At 40.2% G+C, this 21,636-nt stretch overlaps 1 protein-coding gene across 2 annotated transcripts; it reads left to right on the top strand.

Moving 5' to 3' along the window:
- Nucleotides 1-1,000: 1,000 nt before the first annotated feature.
- Nucleotides 1,001-20,489, top strand: LOC106602851 (trafficking regulator of GLUT4 1). 2 transcript variants are annotated; one of them, XR_014392135.1, is made up of 3 exons: nucleotides 1,001-1,510; nucleotides 15,399-15,522; nucleotides 15,648-20,489. XR_014392135.1 is itself a non-coding variant. In XM_014195786.3 (3 exons), the coding sequence occupies exons 1-3, from the start codon at nucleotides 7,340-7,342 to the stop codon at nucleotides 15,668-15,670; spliced, it is 537 nt and encodes a 178-aa protein (XP_014051261.1). In that variant the 5' UTR covers nucleotides 6,648-7,339; the 3' UTR covers nucleotides 15,671-20,489. The 2 variants fall into 2 exon arrangements, 1 of the variants encoding a protein (XP_014051261.1); XM_014195786.3 differs by lacking the exon at nucleotides 1,001-1,510 and adding an exon at nucleotides 6,648-7,729.
- The last annotated feature ends 1,147 nt before the right edge of the window (nucleotides 20,490-21,636 follow it).

The raw sequence follows: 21,636 nt of genomic DNA, 5'->3' as shown, positions 1-21,636 counted from the left end.
GGCTCAGACAGTCGATGGTCCTAAAGTCATTTGGAGAGGTAAATTGAAGAGGTAAATTTTTATATGGTCCCGTGTGGCTCAGTTGGTAGAGCATGGTGTTTGCAACGCCAGGGTTGTGGGTTCGATTCTCACGGGGGACCAGTACGGAGAAAAAATGTATGAAATGTATGCATTCACTACTGTAAGTCGCTCTGGATAAGAGCGTCTGCTAAATGACTAAAATGTCAATGTAATAAGCTTAGCATAATTATCTTTCTTGCTTTCTCAAATGTCAACCAAAGTTTAACATACTTTGTCTATTGGGATTCACTGAAGTGTAGGGCTTCTGTGCTTCTAGTGGTCGACCGTCCAACTGTAGAAGATTTTTGGCTTCCACCGAAGTAACCCTAGGAAGACAAAGCAAAAAATGTCAGTGTTAGGGAAACTAACACTAGCAGCAGGTTATTTTGTGTACAAATGCCAATAGTTATTATATTCACTTTAACCTCTTACATCTAGACGTTCCGCTAGCGGAACACCTGCTCCAATATCCAATGATAGGCGTGGCGCGAATTACAAATTCCTCAAAAATACAAAAACTTCAATTTTTCAAACATATGACTATTTCACAGCATTTTAAAGACAAGACTCTCCTTTATCTAACCACACTGTCCGATTTCAAAAAGGCTTTACAGCGAAAGCAAAACATTAGATTATGTCAGCAGAGTACCAAGCCAGAAATAATCAGACACCCATTTTTCAAGCTAGCCTGTTGGGGCTCGGGGGCAGTATTGAGAAATTTTGAAAAAAATATGTGCCCATTTTTAACTGCCTCCTACACCAACTCAGAAGCTAGGATATGCATATTATTAACACATTCGGATAGAAAACACTCTGAATTTTCTAAAACAGTTTGAATGGTGTCTGTAAGTATAACAAAACTCATATTGCAGGCAAAAACCTGTGAAAAATAGATTAAAAAAAAATGAATTTTGTGACTGTACTATTTAGTGTCATTGTTTTATAGATACCATAGTGAGAAAGGATTCATTTCGCAACTCCTACGGCTTCCACTAGATGTCAACGATCTTTATAAAGTTGTTTGAAGCGTCTATGATGAACAGAGACCGGATGACAAGGAAGAGAAGTTGACCTCCCTGGGATGTCGTCACTTCATTATTGGCTGCACCTGCGCAATCATGTGATGCGATACATTTTTCAAAGACGTTTTTCAAGACACAGGAGAGGTCGGGTTGAAACATTACTGATGTTTCACGTTAAAAATGGCTCTAAAGATTGATGCTAAACAACGTTTGACATGTTTGAACAATGTAAATAGATTATTTTTTTTACTTTTCGCCGTGACTCCCCCCCCCCCCCCCCCCCCCCCCCCGCGCTACTTTTTAGTAGCCTACCGAAGCGCTAACAACTTGGAGTTATTGGGACATCAATTATGAACTTTGTTGAAAGAAACCACATTTGCAGTGGACCTGGGATGCGTGGAATTGCCAATGGATGAAGAGAATCAAAGGTAAGGGAATATTGACAATAGTAATTTTGATATTACATGGTTACAAGATGGTGCTAACCTGTATAGCCTAGCCTATTGTTCTTAGCACAGCACCCGGTTTATTGCAAATTGTGATTTCCCAGTAAAGTTATTTTGAAATCTGGCATTGCAGTAGCATTTACGAAATGTTAAACTATGAATATTTGAATGACAATAATATAATTTACCAATGTTATCGAATAGTAATTTTGTGATTTGTAACGTTGTTCACCGGAAGCATTTGAGAGAAAAAAAAAAATCTGATTTTCACCGCTTCGGTAAAATGCTGTTTTTGGATATAAATATGAACTTGATGGAACAAAAAATGCATGTATTGTGTAACATAATGTCTTAGGAGTGTCATCTGAGGAAGATTGTCAAAGGTTGGTGCATAATTCTAGCTGGTTATCCGCTTATGGTGTCTTTGAATTGACAAAACATTACACACAGCTATTTTCAATGTACTCTCCTAACATAACCTAACTTTATGCTTTCGCCGTAAAGCCTCTTTGAAATCGGACAATGTGGTTGGATTTAGGAGATGTTTATCTTTCAAATTGTGAGAAATAGTTGATTGTTTGAGAAATTGAAATTATTAGATTCTTGCAGTTTTTGAATTTCCCGCCATGGTCTCTTGACAATGAATCCCGATATCGGGATAAGATCCCCAACAGGCTAGCATATAATGTCACAAAAACCCAGAAGACAGCTAAATGCAGCACTAACCTTTGATGATCTTCATCAGATGACACACCTAGGACATTATGTTATACAATACATGCATGTTTTGTTCAATCAAGTTCATATTTATATCAAAAAACAGCTTTTTACATTAGCATGTGACGTTCAGAACTAGCATACCCCCCGCAAACTTCCGGGGAATTTGCTAACAATTTACTAAATTACTCACGATAAACGTTCACAAAAAGCATAACAATTATTTTAAGAATTATAGATACAGAACTCCTCTATGCACTCTATGTCCGATTTTAAAATAGCTTTTTGGTGAAAGCACATTTTGCAATATTCTAAGTACATAGCCCAGGCATCACGGGCTAGCTATTTAGACACCCGGCAAGTTTAGCACTCACCAATATCAGATTTACTATTATAAAAGTTTGATTACCTTTTGTTGTCTTCGTCAGAATGCACTCCCAGGACTGCTACTTCAATAACAAATGTTGGTTTGGTCCAAAATAATCAATCGTTATATCCGAATAGCAGTGCTTTGTTCGTGCGTCCCAGACACTATCCGAATGGTAAAGAAGGGTCGAGCGCATGGCGCAATTCGTGACAAAAAAAATCTAAATATTCCATTACCGTACTTCGAAGCATGTCAACCGCTGTTTAAAATCCATTTTTATGCCATTTTTCTCGTAAAAAAGCGATAATATTCCGACCGGGAATGTCCATTTAGCTAAACAGAGGAAAGAAAACAAAGCTTTCGGTCGACGCGGGCACGAGCCTGAGTCTCACAGTACTGTAACCAGCCACTACCCAAACGCGCTACTTTGTTTCAGCCAGAGCCTGCAAAGCCACGATTCAGCGTTTTGCCGCCTTCTGAGAGCCTATGGCAGCCGTAGGAAGTGTCACGGGACAGCTAAGATCCTCACTCTTCAATAAACAGAGACAAGAAGAACGACACCTTGTCAGACAGGCCACTTCCTGCATGAAATCTTCTCAGGTTTTTGCCTGCCATATGAGTTCTGTTATACTCACAGACACCATTCAAACAGTTTTAGAAACTTTAGGGTGTTTTCTATCCAAAGCCAATAATTATATGCATATTCTAGTTATTGGGCAGGAGTAGTAACCAGATTAAATCGGTGTCACAACATCCACAGAAGGGGGCGCCTCTCCTCGGTCGAGCGGCGCTCGGCGGTCGTCGTCGCCGGCCTACTAGCTGCCACCGATCTGTGTTTCAGTGTCTATTAGTTATGTCTGGTTTTTGTTTGCACCTGTTTTGTGTTTTGTCATTAGTGGGGGGGTTATTTAGTCTGTCTGTGTTTAGCTAGGATTTTGTGCGGGATTGTTCGTTGTTACGTGTGGTGTTACTTTTATTATCTAGGCATTAGGGTTGCCGGGCTGCGCCCCGTCTGCCTTTTGAACGGAGCTTCTTTTTGTCAATTTTTCTGACTGTTATGCTCCCAGCCGTATGTGAAACTTACCCGTGGATTTATTAAATTAAGATTGTTCCAACGGACCTCAGTCTCCTGCGTTTGACTCACTCCTTAAACTGTTCATTCCGCTCGTGACAATCGGGTAAGTTTTTTATCCAGCCGTGAAAATACTGCCCCCTAGCCATAACAGGTTAACAGATGGTGACCTCAGTCATACGCTTCACCCCGAAATAGTCAGCATGCACCTCGGTCAACACGGCCTCCTCCTCCTTAATAAAAATCACCCTCCTGTGTGGCTGGCCATCCTTCCCCCGTAGGTTGATATGATTGCCTAACAAGTTGGAAGAGAAGAGTTGTTGAAATACACAACTTGAGGTTTAACTTATAGCTAGACACCTCAATATGACAGACATATAACTATATCAGTGGAGGCTGCTGAGGGGAGGACGGCTCATAATAATGGTTGGAATGGAGTCAATTGAATGGTATCAACCACATGAATGGTATCAACCACATGGATACCGTGTGTTTGACACCATTCCGTTTACTCCATTCCAGACATTATTATGAGCCATCCTCCACTGAATTATGTGTATAACTAGCATCTAGCTAACGTTAGATGGAAAATGGTTGTTGAAAAATGGTTGTACACAGCTAAATCCGTCCAGTTATCTAATAGAAGGTAACTGCTTAACGTTACCCTGAATTGTGAATTTCTCTGAATGTTGCGGCTCTGGTCTAGATAAGTGGTGTCTTCATAGTACTTTGCCTGGTTGGAAAGATAAAAGAAAATTTCCTCGAGGGATTCCATTGAAGTGCAAGCTACATACAAACAGAAAGCTCCAGTAACAGTTACAGTAGCTTGCTAGCTAGCTAGCTAATGTTAGCTAAATAAAACTGTCTGGATGGCTAGTACTTGTGTGTACTATACTTGTGTGTTTATCCTCCCACTTGAGGATGACATTGAGGATGACACCCGTATGGTAGACCCCAGTCAGTGATGTTGACCTACATCTTATCTGTTTTTGTAAACTCAACCAAGTTAACCCAGATGGTATACTTTTGCGGGGCAAGTGCTAGCAACATTGAGTGGAAATAGTGAGTGTGGATTCACGGGTAGGTAATTCAAGCCTATGTAATCTCGGGACACCCAGAGCATCTGTCCACAAGAAATTATAACTTTGTGGTAGTTATTACTTAATAGGATGCAGTTGTGAACAAACAAAACACTACATTTTTGAATTTAGTGGAAACTTGCCCAATTGTAACAAGCATAGTAACAAGCATTTGTTGTTACACCTCTGTAAATAGACCGCAATTACCACCAGTCACATGTTACTACAGTGTAACTATGAGTTATTACAATGAACTACAAAATTTACACTGTAATAAGGACCCCTTAACCTCTCTGGGCCAGTGGGACGCTTGCGTCCCACCTACTCAACAGCCAGTGGAATCCCGTGGCGCGATATTCAAATACCTTAGAAATGCTATTACTTCAATTTCTCAAACATATGACTATTTTAAACCATTTTAAAGACAAGACTCTCGTTAATCTAACCACACTGTCCGATTTCAAAAAGGCTTTACAACGAAAGCAAAACATTAGATTATGTCAGCAGAGTACCCAGCCAGAAATAATCAGACACCCATTTTTCAAGCTAGCATATAATGTCACATAAACCCAAACCACAGCTAAATGCAGCACTAACCTTTGATGATCTTCATCAGATGACACTCCTAGGACATTATGTTATACAATACATGCATGTTTTGTTCAATCAAGTTCATATTTATATGAAAAAACAGCTTTTTACATTAGCATGTGACTAGCATGTGACTAGCATTCCCACCGAACACTGCCGGTGAATTTACTAAATTACTCACGATAAACGTTCACAAAAAACATAACAATTATTTTAAGAATTATAGATACAGAACTCCTTTATGCAATCACGGTGTCCGATTTTAAAATAGGTTTTCGGTGAAAGCACATTTTGCAATATTCTGAGTAGATAGCCCGGCCATCACAGGCTAGCTATTTTGACACCCACCAAGTGTGTCACTCACCAAACTCAGATTTACTATTAGAAAAATTGGATTACCTTTGCTGTTCTTCGTCAGAATGCACTCCCAGGACTTCTACTTCAATAACAAATGTTGGTTTGGTTCCAAATAATCCATAGTTATATCCAAATAGCGGCGTTTTGTTCATGTGTTCAAGACACTATCCGAAGGGTAAAGAAGGGTGACGCGCCCGGCGCGTTTTGTGACAAAAAAATTCAAAATATTCCATTACCGTACTTCGAAGCATGTCAAACGCTGTTTAAAATACATTTTTATGCGATTTTTCTTGTAAAAAAGCGATAATATTCCGACTGGGAAACCCTGTTTTCGTTCAAAGACGAAAAAATAAAAACATGGTGTCGGCTCGTGCACGCGCCCCAGTCTCATTGTTCTCAGATCGACCACTATCCAAATGCGCTACTGTTTTTCAGCCATGGCCTGCAAAGTCACCATTCAACGTTCTGGCGCCTTCTGAGAGCCTATGGGAGCGTTAGAAAATGTCACGATATGCGAGAGATCCTCTGTTTTGGATAGAGATGATCAAGAAGGCCAAGAAATAGTCAGAGAGAGCGCTTCCTGTTTGGAATCTTCTCAGGTTTTGGCCTGCCAAATGAGTTCTGTTATACTCACAGACACCATTCAAACAGTTTTAGAAACTTTAGGGTGTTTTCTATTCAAATCAAACAATTCTATGCATATTCTAGTTAATGGGCAGGAGTAGTAACCAGATTAAATCGGGTACGTTTTTTATCCTGCCGTGCAAATACTGCCCCCTATCCCCAACAGGTTAAAATGAAGTGTTACCGACCTGCTCTTGTGGCAGCAGGTCACATATTTTGTTGCTGTGATTGCACACTGTGATATTTTGCCTAACAGATGAGACAGTTTGTCAAAATTTGATTTGTGTTCAAATTCTTTGTGGGTTTGTGTAATTTCAGCGAAATATGTGTCTCTTATATGGTCCTACATTTGGCAGGATGTTAGAAAGTGCAGCTCGGTTTACATCTCTAACTATCTCTCTGTCTCTGTCTCACTCTCTTTCCCATACACATTTTTAATACTAATCGTTTAGTCTTAGACACAGGCCTAGGATAGTGATCCACTTTAATGTCTCTGGCGCATGTAAAAATTGTCAAATTAGTTTGACGTGTTTTTAAACATTGTTTTTGCTCTGTCGTGTTATGTAGCCTAATGCAGTGGTCCAGAGACTGAGGGGATGCTGATGGTTATAGGGAGTGGTAATACACACAAGGGGTTTCCATTTGAAGCAGGGCGTGCACAAAAAGCAGGGCGTGCACATACCAGTGAAGACTGGAGAACCGGGTGGAACTAGAGAGATACATCAATATCATCACGCGTACATTGGACATATTGGCAAGATTCAATTGCTTGGTTTTTTAGTGTACCATTCAATAACTTTGTATTAATATTAGATATGTTATTTTATCATATCTAATCAAATTAATGTGTTCAAATGACTGTTAATGCTGATGACGACCGCCCAAAGGAGAGTTACTCATCTGACACCCTGATTTCATCAAAGAAAAGCTCATACAACGTTTAATTCAAAAAGTGATTTCCGACGCTTGTCTAGGAGGAATATATAGAAATTTGTATCTAAAGAATGGCTATCAACACGGATGCTGCGTTTGGTAAAAGCGCCCTGGGGGAGAGGGAAGTCTCACATCCCACCGACTTCCAAGACACAGAGAAACTCCTGAGCGCCGTGACCACCGAACCCACCGGGGAAAGCAACCTCAAACCATGCGACACATCTCTCAACTTGAGAAGCAGCATCCATTCCCTGAATGCCGAGCTGGACGGACATCAATCGCCATTAAGGTCAGGCACTGCGACCATGTCCCCGTCCCAGCTGAGCTTCGGACCCCCCCTCCTACTCCGCTCCCCGGTGCCACCCGGTTCAGAGCCGCCGAGCTACCTGTGGCTTGCGGTGTTGTCGTGCTTTTGTCTTGCTGTGCCGGTGAACATGTTCGCGCTGTGGTATGCTCACATGGTAAGTTTTCTTGCTTTGGTCTGTGGTATGGTAAGAACATAACTTAATCATCTTCTCTAGTGCTTTGTATCTGGAATATCACCAATCTTGCAGGCCGACCCAATAACATCACCATATATTAGTGCATTTAGGGGGATTTTGAGAGATGGTGCGGTGCATTTTCTAAGATTGTTTGCTTTCAACCCATAGTAATATGTATGTGTGGGAAGGGCCAGCCCTAACCGTTTGGGGGCCCTAAATGAGATTTTGTGGGCAAATGCTGGAGAGACATTTTTTAGTTTTTAAGTTACTTTCCTGCAATTCCAAACCAAGGGGAGTAGAGACACATTTTGCCATTTTAAAGCTAACTTTCTGTAATTCTACACATTTTGTCCTGCGGCAGAGAGAAGTTTAGCAATTTTATAGCAAATTTCATGCAATTCTACTCAGTTTGCTATGGGGCAGCTAATTTCCTGCAATTCTACCCATTTTGCAATGGGGTGGAGAGGCATTTTTGCAGTTTTAAAACAAATTTCCTGTAATTCTACACATTTTGCCAAGACTTATGCCATGTTAATTATATCTGAGTTAGAGTGACGAACAAAGTCAATGTGGGCCTCCTGGAAATCGGGGCCCCTGGGCACATGCCCTGCGTGTCCGGATGGTATTCGGCCATGAGTACTACAAGTTTAGATAGTCTAGCAAGCTAACTTACCAATCCAAAAATGGTTTGCTGCCATGGCTAATTGAGTGACTTTCAGTGACTGACATAACAAGACAAAAATTGATGATGCACAACCCCAACTGTGTTTCTGGGGGTTGGGAGCCCACTAGCATCCGGGGGCCTGTCATGCCAAATAATGTCCACTGGCCAAATACTGTCCCCCTCTAGTCACAATGGAATTCGATAAACTATTAGCGTCCATTGCTATATCAACGGTGTGTTGACCTAATGATTATAATTTTGGAGATCATTTCACCATAAATTATGTTCTTGTCGTCATCGCTATGCAAACAAGGCTGATTTCCGCAACAACAAGTTTTGTTTAGCTAATAAAATGAAAACATGGATTCTAACTACTTTTTGGGACTTTGTTAACGTTACAACATGAAATCTGTCTTTAACATTGCTACGTTTTGGAAATGGCAAAGAAAACGTTTAATCTCCTTGACACATTAGTTAATTAACTTACGAGGTCAGCTAATTCCCACTCCATTAATTTGCAAATCCGTTTGATTCATACACTGGTTTGTCTGGCTGTCATGTTTCTCTTATCTACAGTGAAATAATATAATTTCCGTTGACTATTATTATTCTTTTTTTTTCTATCTCACACAGCTCATTAGTACACCCTTGTGGTTGAATATATATGTATCTATTATAGGTCCTGGGATACAACAATGAATCATGTGGAACAAATAAATACCATCAAATGATACCTTAATTTACAATATTGAACACCTTATGAAACAGCTGTGAAAACCAACCTGGCAATATTTAAGATTTTAATACATAAACTTTGTTTTTGGTACAGTTTTGTCGATTAATTTATTTGAACAGATTATTTCTTTGGACACTCACATGGCAATCAGACTGAAATACTTAATTCTGGTTTGTGGAATAAAGAGGTGGGTGCTATGTGGTTGGGAGGTTCTGCCAGGAACTTGTTCTCAACAGGTAGTCTTGGAAATGGGACTTGAAGAGGGAGACTGCGAAGTCCAGGCACTGCTGCTCTCTTTGTTCTGAGTGTTTTCATTGCTAGTGTTTTTGGTTAATCTGTGTATCTCACATATTATATGCCCAGTATGATACAGCTAGGAAACTTTATTAGCAGATAATGACAACATGACAAGCCAATAACAGTAGCTTTAGATTATGTAATGAGATGGAGGGGATGTGGTGAGTGGGCAGATTGTTGGGCAATCAGAAGTCACTAGATGCAGAATTTTGTCTGGAGGGAGAGGAGAGAAAGAGTTAAAAGATGAGGAGAAAAGAAAGGCAGAATCAAGAGATGCTTGATCAGGTGCTGCGGCTAATTCTTCCTGTCACTTGTCCTCGACAGGCAGCCAGCCGCAGTCAGGGTTTCAATAACATGGGCCTGGTTTAATTGGAAGCCCTCTCACAATGTCAAGGTACAGGCCAATAATTTTTGATATAACCCAGTTTGATTAAGGCCTTTAACCCCCTACTCTATCTTTGTAGTGTTTGACCTGATGGGGTGTAACGAGTTCGCTGAGAGTCAGAACGCAAGTTCAAGGAGTGAGTGTTTTAATAAATAAAAGAAACAATGAACCCAAAAAACAAACAAACGCACCAACTTGAAAACAGAGTCATTAACACCTGAGGAAAGAACCAAGGGGAGTGACAGATATAGGGAAGATAATCAAGGAGGTAATGGAGTCCAGGTGACTGTCATGAGGCGCAGGTACGCAAGACGATGGTGACAGGTGTGTGGGATAATCAGCAGCCTGATGACCTAGAGGCCGGAGGGGGAGTATACGTGACATGGGGCTTGGATAGGTGTAGCAATATGGTGATGACTCAACCCTACTGTGTAATGGACTCTGGGAGACTTCTGCCATATTACATACACAAATCTAGAACCTCCAGATATGCAAACACTAACTAGAAACCAATGTCCAATTCCATACCAACCCCGGCCTAAAATTTGATTTGGAATTGGACACAAAGATTAATGGCTAGGGAGAAGGGGTTTAAGGACCAGTAAGAAACTGGGCAACTGAACAGTCAATTTCAGTCAATTGAACATTTTACTTGCAATGAATACATTTAATATGCAAACATATACATTTACAGCCAATTCGAGCAAGTTTCAAATATTTACCAGCAAACAAAAAAATATACAAATATTTACATGCTTGTAAATGTTACTTGAAATACAAGACAGATACATATGCTATATACATACCAAACAACTTACCAACTTCATAGCCAATGTCTACAGGAAAACACATCAATATACAAATTTAATGAAAAATGGTTGTTAAATGTTTGTACATAAATCCTTCCAGTTATCTAGCAGTAACAGTAATAGAAACTAAATGCTTATGTTACCCTGAATTGTGAATTTCTCTGCCCCCCCTACGAATGTTGCGCCTGTTGTCGAGATCAATGGTGCCTTCATAGTACTTCGCCTGGTTAGGAAGATAAAAGAAAATCTCCTTGAGGGATGCCATTAAAGTGCAAGCTACATACAAACAGAAAGCTGCTACAATAACAGTTAGCTAGCTAGATAAAACAGAAAGCAGCTACAATTAGCTAGCTAACTTAGATAACGTTAGCTAAATAAAACTGTCACATCTAGTCTAATGGACTTTTTATTTTGCCATATGAGTTCTGTTATACTCACAGACACCATTCAAACAGTTTTAGAAACTTTAGGGTGTTTTCTATCCACAAGTATTAAACTGATTTATGTAGAAGTGACACACATACACATGTAGGGCCGACTCCAAGCATAAGCGACATCAGTGATTGCTTAGGGCCTGTCATGCCAAATAATGTCCTGTGGCCAAATAGTGTCCCCCTCAACGTCACAATGGGATTCGATGAGTTCTAACTTCTGTTGCTAGAGCTGTTGCTAGAACTTGCAACATTCTAACCGGATTATGTATTGAACCAAAGTGTCCGTTGCTATGCTGGTTGCATGGTTACTTCGTAGCGGTCGCAAAGGAACCAGGACGCCAGCAGTTCTAGTTCACCTCAGAAGCGCTCGCTCAGTCCACGCAGAATTATTACCTCAGAATTGCTCTCCAAGGACGGTGTTTTTGATGGTGACAACCTGCTGACTACCTGCTGCTTCAGAGGACCGAGAACACTGGAAAGAGAACACTATTTCTTTACCAGGAAAATGACCTTACACTCAACGTCAACAAAACAAAGGAGATGATCATGGACGTCAGGAAACAGCAGAGGGAGCACCCTCCTATCCACATCGACGGGACAGTAGTGGAGAAGGTGGAAAGTTTTAAGTTCCTCGGCGTAAACATCACAGACAAACTGAAATGGTCCACCCACACAGACAGCATGGTGAAGAAGGCGCAACAGCGCCTCTTCAACCTCAGGAGGCAGAAGAAATTTGGCTTGTCACCAAAAACACTCACAAACTTTTACAGATGCACAATCGAGAGCATCCTGTCGGGCTGTATCACCGCCAGGTACGGCAACTGCTCCGGCCACAACCGTAAGGCTCTCCAGAGTGTAGTGAGGTCGGCACAATGCCTCACCGGCTGCAAACTACCTGCCCTCCAGGACACCTACTCCACCTGATGTCACAGGAAGGCCAAAAAGATCATCAAGGACAACAACTACCCGAGCCACTGCCTGTTCACCCCGCTATCATCCAGAAGGCGAGGTCAGTACAGGTTCATCAAAGCTGGGACCAAGAGAATGAAAAACAGCTCTCTCAAGGCCATCAGACTGTTAACCTCTTGACGGTCGCCTAGGATAGGGGGCGCCACAGCGCATTTTGAAAATAATTAGTGCCCATTTTAAACGGCCTACTACTCAAACTCAGAAGCTAGGATATGCATATAATTAACCCCTGTGCGGCCTCGACATCCAGCGAAAAATCATATCGCCATTAGCATAACAAAATGTAATATTTTTTTTTTTCATTTTTTTTCTCCAAATTATATCGTTTTATAGATACACCTCTCCTGAATCGAACCACGTCGTCCGATTTCAAAAAGGCTTTACAGCAAAAGCAAAACATTAGATTATGTTAGAGGAGTATATCGTAAAAGTAGCCACATAGCCATTTTCCGACCAACCACATGCATCACAAATAACCAAAAAACAGCTAAATGCAGCACTAACCTTTGACAATCTTCATCAGATGACACACCTAGGACATCATGTTACAGAATACATGCATTCTTTTGTTCGATAAAGTTCATATTTATATATAAAAACAGCATTTTACATCGGTGCGTAACGTTGACTAACTATTTTCCCTCAAATGCATCCGATGAAACAGAGCTACAATTTACTAAATTACTATTCGAAAACATTTTTAAAATGTAATATTGTCATTCTAAGATTTATAGATGAATATCTCTTGAAAGCACCTGTAATGCCAGATTTAAAATTAACTTTACTGGGTAATCATACTTTGCGATGAAAGGGGATGCGATACTCTGAAAAATAGGCTAACGTTACAGGTCAGCGCCATCTTGGAACAATCGCATATCACATCTAGTCTTGTATACTATTGTCAATAATCCCTTACCTTTGGTTGTCTTCATCAGAAAGCACTTCCAGGAATCCCAGGTCCACAACAAATGTATTTTCGTTCGAAAAAATTACTCCTTTATGTTCCAAGAGCTTGTTCTTGTTAGCGCGTCTGAAGGCTTATCCAAATGCTACGTCGGCCACGGGACAGCCATTTCGAGAAAATGCATTTTTTTTCCATTTAGGTTCGTTCAAACATGTCAAACGTAGTATAACATGAATCTTCAGGGCGTTCTTCAACAAGAGAGCCAATAAGATTCGAGGGGGACGATTGCATTGTGTTTCAAAACGTTTCGAAAGGGGAGGGTAACCAGGGGCGCCGGCGTCATAATGGTGATGGCCCTCTCCGTGTGACCACGTTCCACAGCGTCTCATTCATTCATTTTTAACAGTAGGAGACTCAAACCACTTTGTAAAGACTGGGGACATCTAGTGGAAGCAATAGGAAGTGCTCAATGAACCATAGCTCACGGTGTGATTAATAGGCAACGTGATGAAGTTGAGTTCGCAATTCAGAATTCCACTTCCTGTTTCCATCTGTCTCGGGGTTTTGACTGCCATATGAGTTCTGTTATACTCACAGACACCATTCAAACAGTTTTAGAAACTTTAGGGTGTTTTCTATCCACAAGTATTAATTATATGCATATCCTAGCTTCTGAGTTTGAGTAGTAGGCCGTTTAAAATGGGCACGACTTTATTTCAAAATGCGCTGTGGCGCCCCCTATCCTAGGCGACCGTCAAGAGGTTAACCTCTTAGTGACCCCTTCGAGATAGGATCCCGTTAACGGGATCGTTTGACAAAATAGCATGGCGCGAAATTCAAAACAGCAAAAATATCATAATTTCAATTTCTCAAACATACGACTATTCTACACCATTTTAAAGATACACTTCTCCTTAAACCTCTTACATCTAGACGTTCCGCTAGTGGAACACCTGCTCCAATATCCAATGATAGGCGTGGCGCGAATTACAAATTCCTCAAAAATCCCAAAACTTCCATTTTTCAAACATATGACTATTTTACAGCATTTTAAAGACAAGACTCTCCTTTATCTAACCACACTGTCCGATTTCAAAAAGGCTTTACAGCGAAAGCAAAACATTAGATTATGTCAGCAGAGTACCCAGCCAGAAATAATTAGACACCCATTTTTCAAGCTAGCATATAATGTCACAAAAAACAAAACCACAGCTAAATGCAGCACTAACCTTTGATGATCTTCATCAGATGACACTCCTAGGACATTATGTTATACAATACATGCATGTTTTGTTCAATCAAGTTCATATTTATATCAAAAACCAGCTTTTTACATTAGCATGTGACGTTCAGAACTAGCATTCCCACCGAACACTTCCGGTGAATTTACTAAATTACTCACGATAAACGTTCACAAAAAACATAACAATTATTTTAAGAATTATAGATACAGAACTCCTTTATGCAATTGCTATGTCCGATTTTAAAATAGCTTTTCGGTGAAAGCACATTTTGCAATATTCTGAGTAGATAGCCTGGCCATCATGGCTAGCTATTTTGACACCCACCAAGTTTAGCCCTCACCAAACTCCGATTTACTATAATAAAAATTGGATTACCTTTGCTGTTCTTCGTCAGAATGCACTCACGGGACTTCTACTTCAATAACAAATGTTGGTTTGGTTCCAAATAATCCATAGTTATATCCAAATAGCGGCGTTTTGTTGTGCGTTAAAGACACTATCCGAAGGGTTATGCGCCCGACCCGTTTCGTGACAAAAAATGTCAAATTATTCCATTACCGTACTTCGAAGCATGTCAAACGCTGTTTAAAATCAATTTTTATGTGATTTTTCTCGTAAAAAAGCGATAATATTCCGACCCGGAGTCGTTGTTTTCGTTCAAAGACGAAAGAATAAAAACATGGTGTCGCCTCGTGCACGCGCCTCCAGTCCCATTGTTCTCTGATCAACCGCTATCCAAATGCACTACTGTTTTTCCGCCAGGGGCTCCAAAGGCATCATTCCCTGTTTTGCCGCCTTCTGAGAGCCTATGGGAGCCGTAGGAAGTGTCACGTTACAGCAGAGATCCTCAGTTTTCAATAAAGAGAGTGTAGAAGGCCAAGAAATGGTCAGAGAGGGCACTTCCTGTAAGGAATCTTCTCAGGTTTTGGCCTGCCAAATGAGTTCTGTTATACTCACAGACACCATTCAAACAGTTTTAGAAACTTCAGAGTGTTTTCTATCCAAATCTACTACTGGACACAGAGACATAAATATGGTATCCACGAGTTCATCTCACTCTGGGGAAGTGGATAAAGGGCCTCAATGCCAAAATCCCAAAGTATCCCTTTAAATAAATGCTTTAGTTACCCTCTCTCATTGCCCCTCATTCCCTCTACTCTGTCTCTCTCACCCAACTCCCATCTCTGTCTCTCGCTCACTCTCTAGTCGCAGTCTGTTCTCCAGACCGGGGATGTAGAAGGAGCTAAGAGGCTGGGTCGTCTCTCTCTGCTGCTCAGCTGTATCGCCATGTTCCTGGGTGTGGCCGTCATCATCTTCATAGTGGTCACAGGTAGGTTAACCACACACACACACACACACACACACACACACACACACACCACTTGTCATACTGTATCTAGTATCATCTAGATCTATTGTATTCTAACTCTCTCTCTCTCTCTCGCTTTCTCTCAGGAGACATCCTCAGATTAAAATAAATGAGCATTGAGTAGAGGTGGAACAAGCTTAATACCAAAGAAAAACAACACTGAAAACAGAAGTCATGAATGAATTCAAGGCAAACCAAAGAATAGAAGCCATCACTTACATTCTGCGAGAATCTGCTCTGTTATGATCCAAAGCCCAAAGGGAGGAAAGTAGAATGAGTGAAATATCTTTGACTCTAAGCAAGGCTACTCTGGAACAACAGGAAGAACTCTATGATCAAATAATGTAACAGTACTACCGTAATCTATTCACACGCATTACAAATGTATTTCATAACCTAGGTACCATATATCAGTGTGCGTCCATGTACATTTTCTAAAGAGTATAAAATAGTCTTAACTGCTGATGAGTCTCACAATGGACTGTCATGGCCGTCATTCCTCCAGTGTCTCTTAGGGTGCATCTCAAAAGGCACACTATTCCCTATAAAGTGCACTACTTTAGACCTGGGCCCATCAAGCCCATATAGCTCTGGTCAAAATTAGTGTAAACAGTGCCTTGCAAAAGTATTCACCCCCCTTGGCATTTTTCCTCTTTAGTTGCATTAGAACCTGTAGTTTAAATTAATTTTTATTTGGCTTTCATGTAATAGATATACACAAAATAGTCCAAATTGGTGAAGTGAAATGAAAAAAATTACCTGTTTAAAAAAATAAACGGAAAAGTGGTGCGTGCATATGTATTCACCACCTTTGCTATGAAGCCCCTAAATAAGATCTGGTGCAACCAATTACCTTCAGAAGTCACATAATTAGTTAAATAAAGGCCACCTGTGTGCAATCTAAGTCTCACATGATCTGTCACATGATCTCAGCATATATACACCTGTTCTGAAAGGCCTCAGAATCTGCAACACCACCAAGCAAGCGGCATCATGAAGACCAAGGAGCTCTCCAAACATGTCAGGGACAAAGTTGTGGAGAAATACAGATCAGGGTTGGGTTATAAAAAAATATCCGACACTTTGAACATCCCACAGAGCACCGTTAAATCCATTATAAAAAATTGAAAGAATATGGCACCACAACAAACCTGCCAAGAGGGGGCCGCCCACCAAAACTCACAAACCAGGGAAGGAGGGCATTAATCAGAGGCAACCAAAGAGACCAAAGATAACCCTAAAGGAGCTGCAAAGATCCACAGCGGGGATTGGAGTATCTGTCCATAGGACCACTTTAAGCCGTACACGCCACAGAGCTGGGCTTTATGGAAAAGTGTCCCGAAAAAAACAATCAAACACGTTTGGTGTTCACCAAAAGGCATGTGGGAGACTCACCAAACATATGGAAGAAGGTAATCTGGTCAGATGAGACTAAAAGTGTGCTTTTTGGCCATCATGGAAAACGTTATGTCTGGCGCAAACCCAACACCTCTCATCACCAGAGAATACCATCCCCACAGTGAAGCATGGTGGTGGCAGCATCATGCTGTGGAGATGTTTTTCATTGGCAGGGACTGGGAAACTGGTCAGAATTGAAGGAATGGTGGATGGCGCTAAATATAGGGAAATTCTTGAGGGAAACCGGTTTCAGTCTTCCAGAGATTTGAGACTGGGATGGAGGTTCACCTTCCAGCAGGACAATGACCCTAAGCATATTGCTAAAGCAGCACTCGAGTGGTTTAAGGGGAAACATTTAAATGGCTTGGAATGGCCTAGTCAAAGCCCAGACCTCAAACCCATTGAGAATCTGTGGTATTACTTAAGGACTGCTGTACACCAGTGGAACCCATCCAACTTGAAGGAGCTGGAGCAGTTTTGCTTTGAAGAATGGGCAAAAATCCAAGTGGCTAGATGTGCCAAGCTTAAAGAGACAAAGAGACTTGCAGCTGTAATTGCTGCAAAAGGTGGCTTTACAAATTGACTTTGGGTGGGTGAATAGTTATGCACGCTCAAGTTCAGTTTTTTTGTCTTATTCTTGTTTGTTTCACCCAAAAATATTCGGCATCTTCAAAGTGGTAGGCATGTTGTGTAAATCAAATGATACAACCCCCCCCCCCCCCCCAATTTTTTTTTAAATTCCAGGTTGTAAGGCAACAAAATAGGAAAAATGCCAAGGGGGATGAATACTTTCGCAAGCCACTGTATAGGGAATAAGGTGACATTAGGAAAGCATCCTTAGAGGTTTAGCTATGACTGATGGCATGAGAATAGATGGGGCATGTGTTTTCATGTATGTTTGATTCCTGTGGTGTTTCCCAGAACTAAGAATATATAAATAGCTTTGAAGAATTATAACAGCGTTTCTAACTCTTCATGGTGAGGATTGCTGGCTTGTCATTGTTCAGTAAAAATATATATCCATTCATCTTGCACTACTATGCTGGCATATCACAATACCTCTCCTTTAGTCCTTGATCCAGGACCAAGTTATGATAATCTTAAGGCTAGGTGTCCCGCTAGCGGGACAACTTCCGGTGAAACTGGAGGGTGCGCAATTCAAATAAATATTCATAAAAATTGTGGTTATTAAAAATGTAGGTACATATAAGTGTCTTATATCGGTTGAAAGCGTAAATTCTTGCTAATCTAACTGCACTGTTGGATTTACATTAGCTATTACAGCGAAAACATGCCATGCGATTGTTTGAGGATGGCGCCACACATCAAAATATTTTACCACCGGCACAGGTTTCATAAATTCACAAATGGCGAATTAAATATTCACTTACTCTTTGAAGATGTTCCTATGATTTGTCATCCAAAGGGTCCCAGCTATAACATGTAGTGTCGTTTTGTTAGATAAAATCCTTCTTTATATCCCAAAAAGTCAGTTTAGTTGGCGCCATCGATTTGCGTAATCCACTCGTTCAACATGCAGAGAAACGAATCCGAAAATCTACCCCTAAACTTTGTTTCAACAAGTCAAAATACGTTTCTATTTACTCCTCAGATACCCTAAAATGTAATCAAACAGTAATATTTCTTACGGAAAGAAGTATGTTCAATAGGAAACCGATTTTAGCATGTGCGTCCTGTCTTCATGGCGAGCACCAACACGAATTTTCCAAGACTGTGTCCCTGCAATAAAACTGATATTTCTTATTCGTTTTGGAAGTTCCACGCCTAAAACCTTGAACATAGACTGCTGACACCCTGTGGAAGCCATATGAATTACATCCTGGGAGCTAATTTTCAGTATGCCCTTATACTTGCCATTGTAAGAGCATGCTCTCTCTCTTAAAAGGGTTTTCTTTGGATTTTCTCCTACCATATCTTTTGTTATATTCTCCTATATTATTTAAAAATTTCTGCAAACTTCAAAGTGTTTTCTTTCCAATGGTAACAATTATATGCATATCCTGGCTTTAGAGCCTGAGCAACAGGCAGTTTACTTTGGGCACATCATTCAGGCGGAAATTGAGAAAAAATGGCCTAGCCCTAAGTTAAAGGCCCAGTGCAGTTAAAATTATGTTTTGCCTGTATTTTGTATTAATACTGTAAAACAGCTGAAGAAACTAACACTGTGTTATTCCTAATAGTTGCTGGTTGAAAATACAATTTTCACAGGGCCTTCTAATCAAAAGGTTTGAATTGGCTGGAATTTCGGCTTTGACATCACCATGTGGTAAATTTGTTAATAGACCAATAACAAAAAGAGTTCCAAACCTCTGCCAAAATCAGCTAGTTTTCAGTTTTCCCCTCCCCACTCAGACCTCTCGTAACAGTCCTATAATTTTTCTTCTCCCATAAAAAGCAATTAACGCCAAATTGAATGGAAATCTATTACAGTAAGGTACTTAATTGTTACCCAGAAATGATTTCATTTTGATATAGAAACAGCTGCACTGGGCCTTTAAAACACCTTAAGAGTTGAAATCTCTGTATTGAGACAATGATACTAAATATGTAACGGCAACCATGTTTAATACTACTACACCATTCCTCTGTATCCACTCTGCACTCTGTCTATACACTTTAATTTGAATGGTTTTCTATGCCATATTTTTGCACGTCTGAAATAAACTTGAATAAGCATGGGGAACTGGTGTGTGAGCTTGTCAACGGAATCCCTCCCTCCACACACATTAACAGTGTGTTCCAATGAGGCTCAAAAATACATTTTTACACTTAGATTTTTCAAAATGAATATTTTTCAAAATGAATATTGAACTCAACTTAAACAGTATTCCAGATAAAATGATGATTGTCATAGTTATCATGTCATTAAGCTTTGCTCTCTTTGGAGTGGTACCAACATGGCAGATCGAGAGCTTGGGACCATAAGGTTATATCTGCAAAAATATGATTCTGAGACAATTGGTGTCATTGATTTTTATCTTGTATTATTTTGAACTTAACAGCATGAATTGGGTATTTAGAGTACTATAAAGGTTAAATACATTTTTTTTTAAACAAGGCTATTTCAATAACTCCATTTTCACAAAAATGTCGAGATACAAGTGCCTTCAGAAAGTATTCACACCCCTTGACCTTTTCTAAAATAAAAATTACAGCCTGAATTTGAAATGTATTAATTTGAGATTTATTTTGACACAGGCCTTCAAACAATAATCCATCATGTAAAATTGAATGTTTTATTTTTTTATTTTTTACAAATTAATTAAAAATGAAAAGTTGAAATGTCTGAGTCAATAAGTATTCAACCCCTTTGTCATGTTAAATAAGTTCAGGAGTAAACATTTGCTGAAAAAGTCACATAAGTTGCATGTACTCACTCTGTGTGCATTAATAGTGTTTAACATGATTGTTGAATGACTACCTCATCTCTGTACCCCACACATGCAATTATCTACCTCTCCGTCGGAGCCGGTGTAGTATTAAGGATCCCAAATAAAATGTGCTTCACGGTTGGGATGGTGTTCTTTGGCTTGCAAGCCTCCCCCTTTTTCCTCCAAACGTAACGATAGTCATTATGGCCAAACAGTTCTATTTTTTGTTTCATCAGGCTAGAGGATATTTCTCCAAAAAGTACGATCTTTGTCCCAATGTCCAGTTACAAACTGTAGTCTGGCTTTTTTATGGCGGTTTTGGAGCAGTGGCTTCTTCCTTGCTGAGCGGCCTTTCAGGTTATGTCAATGTAGGACTTGTTTTACTGTGTATATAGATACTTTTGTATCTGTTTCCTCCAGCATTTTCACAAGGTTCATGAACGTGGTACCTTCAGGCATTTGCAAATTGCTCTCAAGGATGAACCAGACTTGTGGAGGTCTACAACATTTTCGGAGGTCTTGGCTGATTTCTTTTGATTTTCCCATGATGTCAAACAAAGAGGCACTGAATTTGAAGGTAGGCCTTGAAATACATCCACCTCTAATTGACTCAAATGATGTCAATTAGCCTATCAGAAGCTTCTAAAGCCATGACATCATTTTCTGGAATTTTCCGAGCTGTTTAAAGGCACAGTCAACTTAGTGTATGTAAACTTCGGACCCACTGGAATTGATACAGTGAATTACAAGTGAAATAATCTGTTACTTGTGTCATGCAATTACTTGTGTCATGCACAAAGTAGATGTCCTAGCCGACTTGCCAAAACTATAGTTTGTTAACAAGAAATTTGTGCAGTGGTTGAAAAATGAGTTTTAATTACTCCAACCTAAGTGTATGTAAACTTCCAACTTCAACTGTACATGCTTTTAGTTGTCCCATTTATTTTCCAGCTTTGTACATTGGCTAACAGTACGGATGGCAAAGGCAGAATAGCCTATCGTCGCCTGAGCCTCACAACGCACCCCGATCTCCTTCCGCGAAATCTGAGTCTCTTTCTCCTGCGAATGACGGGGATGAAGGCCTGTTCGGGTGTCTGGAGTAAATCCCTCTCGTCCTACTGATTTGAGAAATTCTTTGTGCAATTCAAGGTGAGTAATCACTGTTCTGATGTCCAGAAGCTCTTTTCGGTCATAAGAGACGGTAGCAGCAACATTATGTACAAAATAAGTTACAGACATTAGTGAAAAACTAACAAAATAGCATGGTTGGTTAAGAGTCAATAAA

The sequence above is a fragment of the Salmo salar genome, chromosome 04 (genome assembly GCF_965601325.2).
Source record: "Salmo salar chromosome 04, fSalSal1, whole genome shotgun sequence".
In the NCBI taxonomy this organism is placed as follows: Eukaryota; Metazoa; Chordata; class Actinopteri; order Salmoniformes; family Salmonidae; genus Salmo; species Salmo salar.
Note: the sequence above shows the minus strand (reverse complement) of the source record. Positions and strands in the feature narration are given on the sequence as shown.